The sequence below is a fragment of the Ruditapes philippinarum genome, unplaced genomic scaffold (genome assembly GCF_026571515.1).
Source record: "Ruditapes philippinarum isolate M1 unplaced genomic scaffold, ASM2657151v2 ctg705_1_1_1_1, whole genome shotgun sequence".
NCBI classification, from domain to species: domain Eukaryota; kingdom Metazoa; phylum Mollusca; class Bivalvia; order Venerida; family Veneridae; genus Ruditapes; species Ruditapes philippinarum.
The window spans coordinates 208,804-229,148 of record NW_026864294.1 but is presented as its reverse complement, the minus strand read 5'-3'; the positions used below and the strand labels follow the sequence as shown (position 1 = coordinate 229,148).

At 31.2% G+C, this 20,345-nt stretch overlaps 2 protein-coding genes and 1 long non-coding RNA gene across 4 annotated transcripts in view; all 3 read right to left on the bottom strand.

The window, feature by feature from the left end:
• The window catches only part of LOC132725101 (CD109 antigen-like), a 201,826-nt gene that overhangs the window by 128,641 nt on the left and 52,840 nt on the right, over positions 1–20,345 (bottom strand). The gene's annotated exons all lie outside the window — the stretch shown is intronic.
• On the bottom strand, positions 5,652–7,868 carry LOC132725092 (uncharacterized). Its single transcript, XR_009625003.1, has 4 exons — positions 7,745–7,868; positions 7,213–7,318; positions 6,273–6,503; positions 5,652–5,905 (listed from the first exon to the last, which is right to left on the bottom strand). It is a non-coding gene; the product is annotated as an uncharacterized LOC132725092 (long non-coding RNA).
• LOC132725084 (CD109 antigen-like) lies at positions 9,526–16,675 on the bottom strand. The gene is made up of 6 exons (XM_060710091.1): positions 16,157–16,675; positions 15,515–15,735; positions 14,471–14,499; positions 14,073–14,229; positions 10,184–10,254; positions 9,526–9,657 (listed from the first exon to the last, which is right to left on the bottom strand). The coding sequence occupies exons 1-6, from the start codon at positions 16,213–16,215 to the stop codon at positions 9,526–9,528; spliced, it is 669 nt and encodes a 222-aa protein (XP_060566074.1). The 5' UTR covers positions 16,216–16,675.

The following is a 20,345-nucleotide window of genomic DNA, read 5'->3' as shown; positions in this document are numbered from 1 at the left end:
CATCGAGCATTCGTTGTGTCGCAATCGTACAATCGCTTTTTCACCATCGTACCGTTGTGTTTTTCACCATCGCACCACAGCGTTTTCATCAACGTACCATCGTGCCATCGCGCTGTCACCATTGTACCATAGTGAACGGGATTTAGTATGTTTCAGTGTACGACTTTATGTTAAGCCAATCAATTTCTTGAATTAGAGATATTATAATTAATATTTACTTTAGGTTTTCATAAGCAAACCTGTTGATGATTACACTTGACATGAGGTAATACGCGAACCTGGATTCTAAAAAAGAATTTCTGCCGTGGGGAAATATGTGACAAATAATTCATACAAATGAAATGAGACAAATGTGCTTTCTTATCCCTTAAAAACACATGAGACAAATGTGCTTTCTTGTCCCTTAAAAAACTTGATCGGAGCACATTTGTCACACAAATGAGTTTTTGGGGTAGATATTTGAGGTCCCATTTGTCTCATGTGGGACAAATGCGACCGCATCGGTCGTACGTAAGACAAATGTGCTTCGAGACAAATGTGCTCCTACAAAGCTTTACTTTAGCTGGGATAGGTGCAACTCCGAGACCAGTTCTCTCATTAAGAGCAAATGCGTTGGCAGCATATTCAGTTATAGAATAGTAGTTAGTAGTTGGTAGTTCTTTAGAAAACGTCGCTGTACCACCACTGAAGTAGAGAAAGATATATGATCTAGGAGTAAATCATGAGGAATTTATGATTTAAATAAAAATGTTCTATTGTCGTAACTATTATACAGGTAAGCACCTTAAAGTGATAAAATAACAATCTGAAAAAAAATGTCAAGAAAACACCTTGAAGTGACCGTTCTACTTGTACATACTACAACATTCCCATAAAAGATTTCATTTTAGCATCGTTATGTTACCTTCTATATTCGCCGAAGGGTTTTTATAGTTCTCTATTGTGATTGAGACTGCAAAAACACACAGAGACAGCAAACTAAATAAAAAATCAACACAAAGACAGGAGTAAGGTTTACACTCTACAACTATAATTCAAATCTGCAGTGCATTCCATAAATATACAAAACCGTCAAAATCATGAAACAAACGATGAATGAGAAAATGAAGAATGAATATATATCAATACACTTATATAAGTAAATTACCTGCAAAAACACACAGAGACAGCAACATAATTAAATAAACAAGAAAGTCAGAAGTTTCGTTCTCACGTCTACAATTGTAATTCAAACCTGCCGTGCGCATGCGTAGCGGTAAATTATGAGCGAAAAATGAGGCCCGTCACCAGTTACTATAGTTAGTGTATGATTTAGATGAATGATAATGAGGCTATGGGAGTAAATATGAGATAAAGACTGGATGGAAAAGGAAGAATATATTTATAAGAAATGCACTATATATCATATAGGATATAATAATGGTCAAGTATATACATGTATATATAATGAAAAATGACCCTGTGACAGTTATTTTAACTGAATTAATCTATATTGATTGATGGAGTTGACTATCCCTCTGTGTTATTAATATCCTCATTACTGGAACATTTACACTATAATTACGCATTATTTTATAAGATCAACTTCTTACACAGCTATTTTCGAGTCCCAGATCCATGGTTTAGGAAAGTATTGCCTTACTTGACCTTGTGCAGCAGCCCGACCACCCCCTACCACTGATAGAATCATTCTGCCTACACGTCCTACAGTACTCACTTTATCTAAATTGTACCTCTCTGAAAGTCATTTAAATATATCTTGACATCATTAAATGAGTTAGAACTTTTATCATGATAACATATACTCAAATATTTATATATTGTTATAATACAAGTTTTTGTCCTATTTTAAGCACGTTTCAATTCAATGTATGTTTCTTCAAAAAGCATGGTTAAGGGGGCGTGCGGTTTTAAGTCATACTAGGTGTCATGCCAAGTTTTTCTTGTAAAACTATCCTGTTAATGGTTTAATGGTAGTTTCAGAAAGCGGGTTCGAATGTAATTAAAATAAGCTACAACCGAGTTTCAATTACTTTAGTACGGTTACATCTGATGAAAAAAGAAGATAGTATTAATCAACTTAAACAGACTCCCTTCTTATTCAGTCAAAATATCTAAACCATGTAATTGTTAAATGGAGACATACTTTAAAGCAGTTACATATATGGCATATAACAGACTAATATATATCATTATTTATCATTTGAATCAAATTAGACGAAAATAAATCACAAGTTATAATGTGCTTCCTTTCAATATAATTCAATTATAATAAAAGCTTTGCTTTGATGAAAAAATAAATATCAGGTTTTGTAAATAAAACAATATTGTAACGTTAAGTTTGATTTAAATCGAAGGTAGACATTTAACTGAAAGCAAGATCCAAACATTATTTGAATTCCTCGTAAACGGATATTGATAATAAAAAATACGTTTTAACATTACATTAATTGAATAATGAATAATTACATACGTGACCATAGGTCAAAACTGTATAAATGAGCGTCTGTAAGAACTCTGATCCGGGCATTCTGGAAGCAAATAAACGATGCTTTTACCTTATTTACTGTATCCATGAATCAAATAAGCTGTATTACAAATCACTTATTGTTTGGAAAATATTTTAGAAAGTTTAGAAAAGAAAACAAAAATACATGAAATATGTAAATATGTCATTATAGTTTGTTTTAATAACTATTAAAAAATAATTTACTTTAAATAAATGATATGATACTAGGCTTTTGAGGTTGTTTTACAATTACTCTAGTTATATTCTTAAGTCTTATTACCATTACCCTCAAAGTGTTCAGTGCGGTAACGGGCAACTCTCAAATAGAATTTTTTCATATTGTAACACTGTATTTGTTGATCGTTTATTTGGAATATGAATGACGATTTAAAGTGCTATACAAGAGAAACATACTATAATCTGATGAACAACGTCTTGATGACAAATGTGAGTGTTTAAAATTTCAATTAAACAAATTTCACTAACCATTTTAAATGTTGACATTTTAGCTAAAACCGTTGTTACGTATTGGACCTAGACGTCCGCCTATTAACAGGGTCAATCAAATTTTATTTTTTGCAATGTGTTTGTATGTTTTTGAACTTACATCAAAAATATCAGAAGCATCATCTGCTGTAAATGACCATGGTGAGATAGGTCCCCAATCTCTCCAGATCCTAACAGTATTTCCAAACTGGTTCATTTCATCTACCACCTGTATGAAGAGGACAGGTAAGTCAAAATGTGTTTTACGTGAACTATAAACACAACACTGAATCATAATTGATTTCATTACTTCAAGATCCTTAGTTGACAAATGCGTTTAAAAGTTTATACCCATTGAATAATAAAATGCCAACACACAGACAATAAAACTGCTGGTCAGTCTGTGAGGTGTATAATACTAACAAAATTCAAAAGCGATTGCCATCAAAATACTTTAGATGTCCACTACATGTAATATAAAAATATGATGAAACAGTTTTACCCTATTGGGTGTAATGTCATTGCCTTCACCAAGCAGCTTAACACTTTTATCTACAGCAAGAACTTTCACCATTGAATCTGGGTCTGCTTTAACAACCAGATTAACCAACGTTTTTGGCTTCTGTGGCGACAGCTTAGTGAATTGTATAGTAACCTGAAGATATAAAGCAATGCATTAAAGTTAAAACAAACAAAAAAGGTTGTTTCATTATTGCATTTCTATTATAAGTGATGAGATGAAGAAAGTATGTGTACTACAGTTTTATATTATATATTATAAGGATATAAATTATTTGTGTGATTATTTGCCGTTTTGTTTTTAAACATGTAAAATGGAAATACAGTTGAAGGCTAAAATGAAGCAACGCATATCATATTAGGGGCGCAGTGGAAACTTTTATTGACAAGAAAGTCGTGGCCAAGAAAACTTAATAATCTATTTTAAAACTTAAATTAAATTTAACACATTACGAATATGGATGAGTATTTTTACTGTCGAAGGAAAAAGGATATCACTGTACATGTAATTAAATGTCGGATGTAAGATCTAAATATTATAGCATAATTCTGTTGTTCACAATTAGAAAGCTACCTTATTTTCGAACATATTTTCTATGAAGAAATGAAGTCCGTCAGCTACAATTTCATCATCAGGTTTTACATAGTAGGCAATAAATCGTGCTGATGGAGTCATATCCCGTGTAAGTTTGAACTTAACAGTCGCTTTATTCGGGTTCACACCAACATTGACATCAGAACAATCAACTATCACTCCCTTTGATAAAATCTACGAGAAATAAAATAGTTTTACATTGAAGTTTGAGCAGAATAAATAACTCGACAATCATATCAGCAGGCAGCCATGTTCAAAATGCTATTTGGTTTGTAGCTATTTAAGCAACTGTATTTACAGATGTAACCATGCATAAATTATGACAGTTATGCTATTATATTCTTCTACAAACAATATTTAGTTTACAAAACAAGCATTCATGGAAGCACAATTTTTTCAGCAGAGAATGTGTAATGACATTTTGTACTGCAAATTATTTAATTAATTAATTAATTAATTAATTAAGTACTGATATTAAAGTTAAAGTATTACTAAATGCAAGTCCCATAACACAAAAAAAGACTTACGAATTTGACTGTATTGATCGCGACTAAGTTACACAAAATTATATCCATTTATAAAGAAAGCAATATTGAATAGAACATACCATCCAATTGATTTTTAATCTCCCAATTGTACCGTAAATTTCCATGGTGACAATGTCGTTAATCTAAAATTTGAAAAACATATAATGTTATACATTATAAATAAAAATGTAGAACTTGTTAGGACTCATACAAACTTTATTTTAAATGAGGTTGGTCCAGGAAGTATATGAAATACTAATAATTTGTATTTAATCCCAGACATCAGGCTACTTTGTAAGGAAAAAATTGACACAAAACATTGAGGGAAAGAAATACAGGCTGGACAAAACAAGCCAAATTTATTCCATTTCTTTAAACACGTAGCTTTAATGTATGACAAACTTTAGGTAATATTTGATATGTTGTAATTCTTTCCGTAACATCTTTTAAGAATGGTACCGTTACTTGTTTAGATTACATGCATATCAAGTAGTTTATTAATGCCATAATACATAAATTATAACTCTAAACTAAGAATTCTGGTTATCTCTATGTCGCCATTTTCCTAAGTTTATTTGTATAATGAATGACTGTATAACATACCATTCATGGGTTTGTGGCCTTTTGCGAATGCAGTAATTATAATTATAACAATTTGTCACTTTTACCTTCAGTGCAGACATTGAATTTAACATTCGAATTCTTAGGAAACTGTCGGTTGGCGATCTGAATCTGCTTACTCCTTTTACAGCAATAACTCCAGAGTATTCTGCCTGCAAATATAAACAATCTAAAAGCCAATGTAAAAGTCATCTATTTACCTTCATGTAATGGTTACTAGGTAGGTGATAAATTACCATGTAGATCGACTCTAATATGCCTGGGGCCTCTTCGTGTATTTTCCAGACACAAAATGTAACCTAAATGGAGCCATCGACCTTCCGAGATTTTATTTCGATAAATAATTTAAATGGACTCAAATCATATAAACAAACTGTTTACCTTTATTACAAACGTGGCGGTATTGGCTGGAATCGGTAAGTCAAACTTAATTGATCCATCTGCTGCAATTGGGTACGTCTTTGTTTTCTTTAATATAACTTCGCCGTTGATGAATGGGCAGATAAGGGAATAATTATCAAATGTTAATCTGTCTGGTATCTGTTCTACGACTTTTGCATCAGTAAAGTAGGTGAATGTAAAGAGGACATTTTTGTTGTCTGTTGGTTTAAAGTCAGGTGGGCTACCATCCTGCAGTCTTACCTTTGCCTATATTAACGATATCAGTTTGATAACTAGTACAAAATTAGCAATTATGATAAAATAATCCGTTTAAATTTTGTTAGGACACAAGTCATATGATGCCAGATTCATTTCTAGCTAATAAAGATCAAATTTATATATATAATTGATCTTCTGACAAAAGTCAGTTTTCTATATGTTACTTTTTTACTATATTTCTTATTTCAATGTACAAAAAATATTTTTGTCTTGCATTATATCATTTGTAAAATTGTTATTATTAAAACTGTCGTTATTACTATGTCGGTAATACAAACAAAAACAAATACATATTAACAAAATGTAAAAGTAGTTTCCCTTTTATGAAACATGATATGATTAATAAACAACTTACAGACACTTTGTATGGATCAAATCCAGGTTTGAAGTTATCTGCCATATTTGGGAAGAATTCGAGTTTGTATGGATTGCTATGGTAACGAATTTCCCCCTCCCCTTCTAAAGTTTGTCCAGTCATTGTCTCAGTACAATTTGCATGGACCACAAACGTCTTGTTATCAAGTTTGTCTTTAATCAAAGTTTTAACTAGGTATATTGGTATGCTGAATGAAGCTTCTCCGTTGATCTACAAATACATCATTACATTCATAGCAATTATTTTGTTTTACATCTGACACATAAATTCGTTGGCATAAAAGTATTCGTAAATATTTTGTTATTTGGCTGAAATGTAAAAATCGTCGTCAGTTTGTTCTATTTTAAATTGAGCAAACAAGATTTTTATGACGTTGATGCATTGTGAATGAGTAATACAAATCAACAATGTAATTAGATAATTCATAAATAATTCTTAACAAGAATGAATACACTCAATTAAATCATTTTGTCTATGTTTACACTGTTCATCAAGCAATGTTGTTTTATTTTATATCTTTAATACGTGCTATGTAATGTATAAAATCAATGTTGCAATTGGTTGTATACTGAATTATGCAAATGTAAGCATTTTCATACTTCAGTCACATTGAGCCTAGATCAGTTGTACATGTTAATTTTGTGTGTGCTTCCTTAAATGTTTCCATTTTTGACCATTTACTCAACTTTTGTTTTGTTTCAATTATAGAATATGTCGATGTGCATAAAAGCAGATTTTATGTTTATGTTGAGCTTACGTTCTTAAACATTCTTTATCTAAATGTTCGAGGCATACTATAAAACTCATATTCAGAATAAATTTGCCAAACACATAATAATCATTGTCTATAACCAAAGTCCATCTACAAATTGAAATAAAAATGAATTGAGATGATGTAACTACATATAAAAAAACCAACCAGAGTCAAATTAGTTCTAACAGCCTTAGCGAGGTAGAATCCGGATCCATATCGTTTGCTGATGGTGAGAACGCATGTCCCGTCAACAGGGTCTCCAAGTGTATACCTAAAAAGTTTAAACATAGATGAAATCAAATCTACATATAAATGAATCATTGCCAGATAAACTTTAAATGCATTACAGGAGAAAAATGTCTGCAATTTATTCGGAAGTGGTTTAAGAAAGTAAAATTTGTTTTCCTTATTGAATCAAACAAGAGTCGTTTTAAACTTGTCGAAATTATTTTCAGGTTTAAAATGTCATGCATGTGTTTGTTTATACTCGTAATTGAATAAAACCATGAGGGAAAAATGACAAGCGGTTAGTGGTTTGTTTCCAGATTTTAGTAGTTAAAAGATAACAATTAAGCATTTTAGGTGCATGTGATATATCTTAGGTTAACATATTATAATATATATACTCTTATTATTATGTAAAAAAAATGTTCATCTCGCAAACTAAACAGGTTAAGACATATAATGAGAATATTACGTTGCTTTGGCTCTTCCGTTTAGAAACGTGTCTGTTGTTCTTCCAAACGCGTCTAGCTCCACGGTCACCTCAAAATTGGAAAGCACTGTGAATCAAGTCTCAATATTTCAGTCAGAGATAAACAGGAAGTTAAAATTTTATTCTAATAAATATTGATTTGATTAAAAAAGGAAGTATTATGTTTTTATTACACATTTCATTAAGGAAAAGTAGTTTATCAGAAAGTAGGCTTCTATACCTTAGAAAAAGATCAGTTATTAGTTTTAAAAAGTATTACAAATATCATTTTGCAATGCAGTTACTCGTACTTAACAAAAAAACCCACCTTTTTTAACGTTCATGGGTTTATATATATCAAAGAAATGATATATCTTTTACAATGTATTCACGTAAGATAATATAAAAATATCTTTCAAAATGTTTCTAACGTACTTGTAAAAATTAATTTCTTTAGCAATATATTTATGTAGAATAACGATAAAAATAATATTTATGACTATTTCTTAAAAGCTATAACGTTTACTTAAACAAATGTCTTTTAGACGTTCATTTCATCAGAATAAACTTACCGTAATTTTTCACTTCAAAAAAATAGATTTCTCTTATAGATCTCTTGTCAGTTTCCTTTGTTTAAAACAGAAAAAATATATTATAAAATCTAATTAATAGGAAATTTAGTGCTGTCTTTAATCATTTAATGTCAATTTACCAGTTTTACAGTATGTCACTAGCGGATGAATACTTTTTCTATTTTTCTGTACTTATATTTCATATGTTTCCACATGTCAAAGTAAAACGTATCCACTTATCCTTTTTATACACATACAAATATATGTAAAATCAGGGGTGATGAATAGATGTCGTTAAAAATTTGAACAAAAATCAATAAAGCAAGGCTACGTTCACAGAACGCAGCATCCAGCACAACCCAGCCACACCAGCAGGGCACCCAGAAGGTACCGAACGAAAAAACGGGAGAAGTCTCATGGGCGGCGAAATGAGGGAAGGGACGATGTTTGAGTCTTGATTTCTGATTTGACTGTGGGTTGTTTCGCTCGGATATGCATAAAAAATAAACATTGTCAAGACAATGTTAATCATTTACAATGTGTAAAAGTTACCTAAATATATTTTTTCTAAGTCCAGAAATCTTCCATTGACATTGTGTGTAAAATGATTGATTCTTTTTTGGTGTTATGTTGTAACGTTGAAATGTCCATCAAGGTATACATGATAAAAGTTTAGTAATTCGTTGGACTATTGAAATACATAAAATTGTAGTTAATTAAGACAAACCCCAATAGACAGAACTAATTCCATAACAAATGAACATTAAATAATCATTCTAACCAATGTTATATGTATTCCAAACCAATGTTATATGTATTTCAAACCAATATTATATTATGTATTTTAACCCAATGTTATATGTATTTAAAACCAATGTTATATATATATTTTCTCCTACATTAACTGCTGGTCTGAACTGAAAATTAACCATTTAGATAACTTCTAACGAGTTGTTTTGGTTTATGCATTTTGTCTTTTAAGTGACCAATTTCATCTTCATATTTTTATGGTTTATATGGCTTTTTTGATTATTATGTTTTTGATTTTGTAAAATAAATGCTAAAAGCATATATATTTAATTGTACAGATCGTTTTGTGTTATCTTACAAATTGTGTGTTTAAAGTCTTGTGTAATTTCGGTATTTTTATTCTTTTGCTAAAGTTTAATTAATGATTAAAGAATTGATATAAGATTTCTTTATCTTGTAGTATTAACTTACATTTGCTTGAACATGTATCATCCAATGGCCTAGCATTGGTTCCTTTGATAATTGAAGGTAACCCTCTATACCGAATTTGTTTCTGACCCCTATCAGTTCATCTATCCTATATTTTTTAGGGTCCTACAAAATAAGAAATATGTACACATTAATGTAATTGTAAGGAATGAGTATAAAAATATATATGAAACTCCTTTCCGAATTGGGAAAAAAGTTGAAGTACGGAGTAGCAATCCCATTTGGCATTAACAGGCCTTTGCTTGTTTTCGGATCACATTAAATATTTTGTTTAAAATATTTCGAACAGTTAAACGTTAAAAGAATTATTTACTTATATTGCATTAAGAGGTATAAATGTTGATGTAAAAAAATGAATATATCTTACCTACTAAAATGAAATCTAAACATGACTTTTTTAAACGATAATAACAAGTTCAAAGTCAATCTAAACTTGTATTAATGTGCTAATATAAATATGCCTTTTTTACTTTTTACGTCCATGCATTTTTAGAATGCTAGTAAGCATTCTTAAATTTAAGACATTATAAACAAATTGCTATCATAACGAAAGTAAATTACAACAAAGGTCTTTAATAATCTTAAAAAACACATTGAAATGGACGAATTTTGTTAGTTTGGTAAAACTTACGAAGATTTCTATATTCAGTAACGGATCTGCTAAACTCAACTTGCTATCAACGGTAAAAACTCTGTATTGCACTGTAAAAAATAAAATTAGACGGGTTTGATTTTCAGAAAAGACGTTAAGTGTCTAACGGCATTTTAAGTACAAGCAGGTAGTCAAGCTTTTAACATAATTCCGGTACCAATAAAAAACGCTGAAACCATGTTTTGCCCTACCACGGCTGTACTCGAAGTCCTTGACCTTTTAAAGGTGAAATAAAAATGGCCGCCATTTACATTTATTATCTACTTTATAATTTATTATTTCTATGTTAATAGCGTATTGTTTGTCTATTCATCTACATGGTTTTCAGTTTCAATTATTTTTAGCTTTTACTGGTTGATAATCAAACGATTTACACATTGACTACTATGGCGGCCATCTTTGATTTCAAAATTGACACATTTTTAACAAATAGAAGTAAAGTGGTTTAAAACAAACGGATCATAAAACGATAATAATAATGATTAAGCAACATGCCATGTAGAATTATACACACTGTGTAGGTATACTGCACACTTTAATTGTTAATTACATCATTACTTCAAACTATTACAGGTCATTCTTTATGGATAATTAATCAATGTCAGGTATCTAAGATTCCAAATGTGTAACATTAAAACCTGCAAAATTTTATTTACCATTAGATGTGTAAGTTTAAATTTTGATAAAATAACATTTGGAACACTAAATTATTTTATTATTTGATTGTCAAGAGTTAAGGTCAGTATCTAAATATTTAAAAAAGGGTCTTCATCTTCAAAGGTCAGCGACTATGTTACTTTGCGGGCCGCGGCTGCATGTCATTGCAACAGCATTTGCTAAACAATCCGATTTAGAATAGAAAAGAAAAACAGAATCCCTCAAAACGCTTAAAACGACAAAATTGTAAACGTTGCAGGCTCGTATGGATTGAGCCTGTTCATGGACAGTACTGCAAATTGCAAGCTACCGTCTAAGACCCCTAGCACCGGTCTAAGCAGAAATTTAGAAACATCGCTGAGGTGTTTGTACAATATGTTTTGATTGTTGTATTGATGTAGCTACTTTATTAAGTGCCAGCTTGATTTTTTTTAAAAATAACTTCATTGTCTTAGTTAATATCAGCATATACATTATATGCCAATTACCAAAGACGCTGAACCTTATTCTATCCCATGTTCTAAAATTCTTCCAGTGACTTAGCTATATTCAATTTTAATACATATTTTGTCCTTAGCTTACTTTCAAAAAATTGAAAGGGTATCTTATTCCATGAAATAATATATTTTCCAATGTCATTTGCTTCAATATATTTATTTTATCTCATATATTTCAACTGTCTCTACATAAAATTACTTTGGTATTTCATAGTGTAATTTTTGTGAATAAAATGAGAACCAACTATTTTTGCATTATCCTAACAGTTATGTAATACAATGATAAACAATTGAAATGTCCCTGAAGCTCGGAGGCTCGGTAAAAGGATCCATAACAATTGATTTACATTGAAGGCATGGCTACTGTAATAGTCTTTCAAGTCTTACAAAAAGAATAGAAACATAAAAAGTATTTATATATAAAAATATTTCTTATCATTTTAAAAATCATCTATGAATGAATGACAAAGAAATAGACGTGACTTATTGTGTCAATGTGCCATATATATCTATGCAAAAATGTTTCAAAAACATCAATTAATTCAAAAGATATAAACCCTTTACAACCATTTTTCACGTTTATATCACGGTTTATGTTATAAAAGTTTAACTTTACCACAACCATGCTAGTCGTGCTCTTGCGCATGACACAGCCTTTTCAAATTACACATTTACGCAAAGTTATGGTTGTTCCAGGATGGCGACATATACAATTAATAAGATTTAACATTTTTTACACGTACACCGCCTGATACTAGTCAATAGAAGATAATTTAATACCACATAACGTCATAGACGACACAAGTACTCAAACACAGCCGTCTACGGGCACGCCATCCGTCATGTTTTTGTCGAGTTTTGTATTATAAAGAATTGAAATACTATCTTCTCGCACAAAGCTCGACACAAGTTTGTAGACTACCATGGGAAAGACACTATACTACTCTTAAAAGAAGGAACATTAACTCTATTGTTCAGGACAGAGTCTATTTCGTAAAAAAAATATTTTTCGAATGCCAGCCTTAATGGCGATTCCTAGTAACTTTGGAAAAACTAAAATTTGCTTTTTAATATCAAATCGTGAATGGCAAATTGTTAACCGAATTCCCCACTAATGAACCTTTACCAAATTATTTTAAAGTTTCAAAATAGGCTTGACCCTGATCTTTGGGTTGTTTAATTGGCTTTCAGGCACTACACGTCCTAATACATGTTCTTGCGCAATTGACAGTAACATAAAAATATCCTTTCTTTGAAACCAAAACATTTTCATGATTGGTTTCCTTTTTTGAAGATTAAGTATTAAGTAAAGTACATCATTTCCCGATCCATTATTAAGCCGAGTATTTATGCTAAGTTATTTCTAAATCCAACTTTTAATGACAGACTCCTAAACTGTACAAAGTTTTTCAATCACCTGCAAGTCTAACTTGAAGTGTTGAGCTCTAATCCATGAACTTTCTTATGTCTTGTCTCAATGTGCCACACATTGATGCAATTTATTTCATAATCAATCCGAAAATGACAGATATGGACTGGACAAATTCTTACAGAATGACTTGTGCGGATGTATGTGTTTTTCATTATTGTTTCTAACTCAAAATGCAGCCTTTTTGCCTCCATGAACCAATAATTCCTCTTAGAAGTCGGGCGTATACGGAATGAATCTTAACGCCAACTTGTTACTAACTGGGACTTGACACGCTCGGATGAATAGACAGAAGGGCGGACATTTGATCAGTCCCCCCACCGCTTTCAGGACGAAAACAACAATTGAAAAATTATCGCAAAAGTTTAAAAAAAAACATGTATTGTATTCTAAGAAGTATATAAATAACATCTAAAACCAAAGCAAATATGGCTATTTTTTTTTGGTATAATCTGTGACCCTTTTGCACCATAACGTTTGCAATTTTAATGAATGCTTTTCTAAGTCTTAATAAGTATGACTGCATTTATAATAAAAGAAAGCAAGCATAGTAAAAAGTATTCTTGCCCTTGCTTACTTAAAAATCAATACAGTGTATAGAGACGTATAGGAAATTGTCAGCCATTTTGAAATCCAAGATGGCTGCCACTATAAACTTCATTTTTGTGAATATAGTTTTCTTGTTCACACTTCAGCAGACTAGAATTAACACAGCTTTAAATTAAAATGCCAAAAATGTGTTAATATTTCGCCAATGGGAGAATTAAAGTAAAAATAAAAATGTTCAATGGTGGCCATTTTAAAATTGATTTTTAAAGGGCAAGGACTTAAAATACAGTCGTGGTAGAGCAAGAAATGACTTCAGCGTACTTGAAATGGGTAAGTAAGCCCAACTAACTGCTTGTACTAAAAATACCGTTAGGATGAACTTTTTCCCAAAATCAAACCAGTCTAAAAAAAACAGGCAGAAGTTAAACATTCATTCATTACCTTGTAATACTTCGATAAATTAGCGTCTATTGTTTGAATCCTCTTATATTCGACAGAAGTACTAGTATATGTATAAAACAGATGACACTTAAACATGTACATATGTACATGTATGTGGCACTTTAGGAACTTGAATTCTTATAGCTCTACTAAAATAAAAGTGATAAATCACTCAACATCTTTCAAATCACTTAAAAGAGGTCGGAGATCGAGTCTTTGTTTTAAGGTCCGACGGTATGTGCCGGAATGAATACAAATCTGTAAAAAAACCCATAAAATCTAGCTTCAAATATACCTTTATCCCCTGGCTTATACATGGCTTTATCAGTCTGCACAAAGATATCAAGCGTTTTCGGTATCTGGAATAACACCGATGTTGAGTTTTTAAACGTTATAGGACCAGTACCCGAAATATGTACTTCATAGCTTCCCACTGACAATTTTGCCGGAATCTAAAAGCAGAATAGGACAACGACGAGATTGAAACAAGAGTAGAAGTGTGAATATTTCACTTTTTCAATAAAATACAAATATTTTAAAGTGATGAGAAATGAAACAAACTAAAGATAGTTTTTGCAATACATCACCCGGAGTAACCCATGGCGATTTCATTATTTACATGTTCATTGCGATTTAATAACTGCGATCACTTGGTACGTATTTTAAGAAGAAACAGCCCAAAATTGTACATACCGGTAGATATAGTTTAGTATTCGTCGCCACTGAAAATAGATAATTCATACAAATCCAAGAACATAGATTCGTTGTAGATGGATAAAACAGAAAAGGTGAGCATATCATAGGTTCAGGTCTGTTCGTAGGCGGCAGTGACTAAACCTTTTTTACCGTTCACATACCCATGAACGACTTATGCAGAACTGAATATTGAATTAATAAAGAACATTAAATCAACCACGGATGTGTTCATATGATGATGACTATGGAATGTACAATGTGACCCTTTCGTGTCATTTCATGAAAATAGATGTGTGTTCTCCAATATAATGAAAAGCAATTAGCTGAACTAAAACAATGGAATAGAGAGCGAGCAGATTAGAGATTTTGCAAGTTATGCTGCTGGCATATCACTGTTATCTGTTTTTAAAATTTTAAAAGTATGCAGTATATCCGCTTAGGTCGTTGACTTGTATTCAAGTAGGAAAATTGGAACAATTTAAAATGAAATGATGTAACTAATAATATGATTAAAAACACAATTTAAAATGTCGTGATGAACAATCTTCAATTTTTAAAAATATAATAGTTTGCTTGGTTTGCTTTTACACTGACACCTTTAAAGATCTCATGGCGACTGTCCAGCTTTACTGTTAAAGGAATACATCAGGTTACCCTCAACTTGCATTAATATAAGTACGACGGATGGCCTTCTGAGTAGCATAGCTCGGGTGGCTTCCTCACGACAAAGAAAGTCCCTCAGTTAGAGAAAAATTGCATGTATTATTTTCTTTCAAATGTTTTTGCTGATGTTATTGTTTTAGTGTAACTACTATTTTTCTACGTAATTCATTTAATTCATTTTTATATATTTCCATATTTTTGACGGGTGGGGATTGGGGAGTTGGGTAGGTATGGCGGTCTGCAAATGTTTTATTTACTTTGGTCTGTTGGTAAGTGTTAGTTAGTAAACATGGTAAATGTCAGAGGAAGATAACCGAATTGAAAGTTATAAGAAAGTCATATAGAATAGTAATATGAACACATTGAATGTTCACTTACTCCTAGGTACGCCCACAGTGACAACTGAATGTTCCTTCTGTGTTTCCAACCCACCAGGAGCCCGCTGAATCTGGATCAGTTTTGCCGTCAACTTTTCATTGATAACAGGTTTTGCGAAGAGTACCTGAATGGTCGAATTGCTGCTTTCTCCCTTGTTTATATATCTTGGAATAAGTGCCATATATGTGTACTTTGATGTTTGACCTTTAACGGATTTTACTCTAAAATAGTAAAATATGGTTTAAATACATTTAAATGTTACGAAATGTTAAGAATTAAATGTACGTATAATTATAAAAGTCATCCATTGACATATAATTATGCTTCTGCTAAATCATATGAAATAATTGCTAATTTAAATGTTTAATGGATGTAATTGATACAAGACTCTTTAATAGCGACATATATTTACTGTTTTAAACATTAATAGCAAAATGAGATCTTTAATGAAAGTCAGTTACTTTCCTTGACTTTGACTGAAATGACAAAAACTAAATTGTTTCTACAAATTGTTTTCATTCAAACTTATTGCAAATCTGTTTTGAGTTGGCTTCTTGTTACTTTTTATCCTGAACATATGTCATTTATAAAAAAATAAAATAAAAGTTAACTGTAAAATAACAAGTAATGATTTGGACATACTTCTGACCATCGGCCATACTGGCAATCAGCAGGAGGACTCCTGCTACGTTGATCAGCATCTCGTTGATTTTCGCAAATGAATCAAGTTAACTGAAAAATAGTAATAATATGTACACGCAAGCATATTCTTAACATAATAATATTTTTTGCTTCTTCTTAGAATTAACCAATTCTATAGCTTTCAAACATTTTTTTTATTTTAACGTGATGTTTTGATTCGAAAAAGAAGAAGTATTTTGTTTCGGTAACTTATACATTTATTGTATCTTGTTACATACAGTAAATACAAATACAATAATTTTGTGGTCACATTGCAAAAGCAAAGAAAACAAAAATGATAATAATAAAAACATTAAAAGTTTAAGTAATTATTTCCTACACGTTTTGATTAAATTTGTTTCAAACGGAGGACAGACAGTTGCAAATGAAGAAAAGTAAAAGAAAGACCATCACAAAATCATCGTCATTTATAGCAATAAAGAGTTATAGAAAAAATAAAACAGCCTATGTCAAAAATTGGCTTTGTCAAAGTCATACATTTACCTATCACGAGCCTTTCGGGCGTGTACCAAATATTTTGCTTAAATGTTTTCTTTTTTCGTGTCTTTAAGATATATATTTTCTTGCCAATTAATATATTTATCTGTAAATAAAGAAGACATTCTTTTTGTCGGTGCTTTAATTTTTTATTGTTGTTGTTTTGTTTCTTTTTTTATTAGATTTGTGAGCGTCGCACCAACACTGTAAAGACAATATGTTGGTTTACAAAGCAATTGGAAAGTGTGGCTATCACTTTAAAAGAGTTTAATAAAGCAATTTGTTCATATGGCGGGCTTTATTTAATCAAATTGCCCATTACTCCCAGCACTAAAGTTATTTGAAACAATGGAGCAGAAACATAACAATTATAAAAAAAACACCAAGGTTAATAAGAAAATCATCGCCATAAAACGCAAGACACCATATACTCAATGTGAAAATATAAATTTAAATTTAAAGTTTAAATTTCATTGAATATTAAAATGTACTTACACACACACACACGCACGCACGCACGCACGCACGCACAAAAACGCACGCACGCACACACACACACGCACGCACACATATACATACACAAACGCACGCGCGCGCACACGCACGCACGCATGCAAGTTGCAAAGGTAATATACCAAGCTTATTATTATGATTTTTGTTAACAATATATTTATAGCTACCTTATTATGACAGCCGTTTCATGTTTATTTATCAATTTAAACAACAACAAAAACAAAAACACGTACGCACTATGAAATAAATGAATTAATATCATGATTATTTAAATGTAAGCAATTTACGCGTCAATTGAGACAATCTGCAATTTTTTGTTGCAATTAAATGAAGCTGCATTTTGTATTAAACGTTTATTCACTGTTATGGCTATGTTTTGTTTGTAATAACAAAATGTTCTTTAAAAAAGAAAAAAGAAACACTTCCCCTGGTGCAGTCACACTATTTTCACAATATAATTGTGTAATTAGTTTTACTGTGAAGACTATTATTTCAGAATGCTTGTGTTCATTAGTTTTGTTATTTTAATGTGTTTACGTCAGCATAATAATATTACATTCATAACAGGTAACTATTACTAAACAAGTGCTTCTGGATTCTACACCAGTATTTATTTGCTTTATCAAAATTTAAAGAAAATTGGCCCATAACTGAAGGTATGAAATACCATCACTTATTATGTCGATGGTATTTAGTAACATATGTGACAACAAAGTATGAAAAAATTATATATAGATGTTGTTGGCTAGTGTCAGATATATGATCCTATATTTTATTTTTTATATAAAGCAGATAATTAATTGCCCTAGAACAAAATATCATTATTCATCAAATAAATGGCCAAAAAACTAGATAAACATTTATTTCGGAAACATTTACTAGTACCATCCAAATAATACATTACTTTAATGTTTTGTATCAATTCTTTTTAAGTATTTAATGAAAAATGTGGTCCGTATAGACAAATCCACTTAAAAACAACAACAACAAATGCTACAATATCATTATCTTAAACAGATACAGATAGACGAGGAGTACAAACTAATCAAACCAAAACACACGACAACAACAAGTTGAAAATGTCCACTTTTACGCACAATATTGTTAAAAAACATACTATACATAAATAGATGGACGCTAACACTTGACCTTTTGAAAAGTCTCGGTAACGCCATATAATTGTAGCATATGTACAGTTGCAAGTTGCAGTTTTAATAGTAAAGTGAACATTTGATCACAGTTCGTACAAATATATACAACATTTTTAATTCAACGTCATAGTTTGTAACACTAACATACATGTATATGTATTTTACAGACAGACAGTAAATTAAATGAATATATATGAGTTAGCAAATGAATTATACTTAAATAGAAGTACATTGAACGTTGCTTTCATTTTATAGTGATCAAACCCTAGATAGCCTTCTGCAGATATATTGAGCAAAATTATGTGCCCTTTAATAATCGAGTTTGCAATATCATTGTAGTACAATATACAATTTCAGAATTACCAATTTCCTGAGATTGGCAATACCAAAAGAAAAAAGGATAAAATAAATTAAAATAAAAAGAAACACAAAGAAGAAAAATAGCTGCGGAGATAAACAATGACGCCACTGACAAAGGGACCAATTATCATATACTATAAACAACGTTTACTAAATATCAGTTTTATATGTTTGTAGTATTAAGTGCAACAATTCTTTCAAATTGTCAATTCTTAATAATTTCTCCATTGACTTTTACATTAAATTCTTTTAAATATCAACACATGGAGCCGTTAACGTGCTCTTAAATGCATGCGATTATTTACAATCGCTCGTTGTTAAATTAAAAAAGTTAGCAAAATAGTTTTACAATAATTTACATGCTTTGAAAATCAACAGTATCTGCAAACGGCTTTTTTTAACAAGAAAAATAAAAGTTAATAAAAAAAGATGATTATGCAATTTATATATGTCTTGAATGAAACTATATAGTTAATGTTCACATACCTTTGCTTATCCTTTTGTCAAACCTAAGTCTGAGAACGACTCGAGTTTTAACCAGCCTGCGTAACGTGAACCTTCTTTATAAACTTAATATGACCCCTAACGTGACTCCGAGAACCACAAACAAAATAAAAAATGAGAAAATCTTGTTTTAATGTATGACTACTGTCGCCATTGGCCATTGTCTTAATTTTTCAACTCTGTACTAAAAATGAAAGGCCAATGAACTGTTTTAAACTATTGTGTGGCTAAATCTTTACAATTTACATTTTTTGTTTATTATATTAATTAAAGCATCATTTTCTTGCATGGTTAACCTATGTGGGGCTTGAAATATGTAAGGAGATTAATTGCAACTAGGTTATGATATATCTTATAAAACATTATCAGTCTACAGTCAATCTGCGATGTTCAAGAGATCGCCAGCCCAGTTCTTCTGTATGAATGTGACACTAGAGAGAGGGGAGTAATTTCTTTTTACCCACCGTATTGCACGTCTCTGGATCATCTCAACTTTGTAAATATTGGATTTAGTGTATAGAGACCAAATAGTTGAAGCATATTCAACCTGTGGCCGGACCAGGGACTTAAATGCTAGTTCTTTTACTTTTTTACCTTCCTTTTGATAAAGTCAAGAGATCTGTTTGCTTTGGAAGTTATTATGTAAAGATATATGTTTATTAAATTTAAGGTCAGCAGACAGATCTAGTCCGAGATATTTAGCATTTGAGACCGACTCTAGGACTTGGCCATGGAGCATATATTGGTGTTTAATTATGGTTTTATCTTTTGTGATATGGATGACTTGGCACTTTAAAGAGTAAAACTTCATGTCCTACTGCTTCTCCCACAGAACCATATTGTCTAGATCATGTTGGAGTGTTGAGGATCCGAGGAGGAATTGATGGTTAGGTATACAACAGTGTCATTTGCAAATAATCTAACTTGGAATTTAAGGACAGAAGATGGTAGCTTGTTGATATATAGAAGGAAACAGACCGGCCCTAGCACTGAGCCTTGGGGCACTCCAGAGGTATCTGGAACTTCAGATGAGCAGTCACTATCCAAAACTACTGACTGTCTACTTCCAATAAGGAATGACTGTATCTAGTTTAGAATTTGAGGACAGACACTATGTTCTTGAA

Excerpts from the sequence above, each read along its gene's own strand:
- LOC132725084 (XM_060710091.1), bottom strand. The coding sequence starts at position 16,215 with ATGCTGATCAACGTAGCAGGAGTCCTCCTGCTGATTGCCAGTATGGCC. Across the intron at positions 10,255-14,072 it reads GTATAAGCCAGGGGATAAAG|TGCAATACAGAGTTTTTACC; the intron begins GTATATTTGAAG and ends TATTTTTTACAG. Across the intron at positions 9,658-10,183 it reads TACTGAATATAGAAATCTTC|GACCCTAAAAAATATAGGAT; the intron begins GTAAGTTTTACC and ends CTTATTTTGTAG.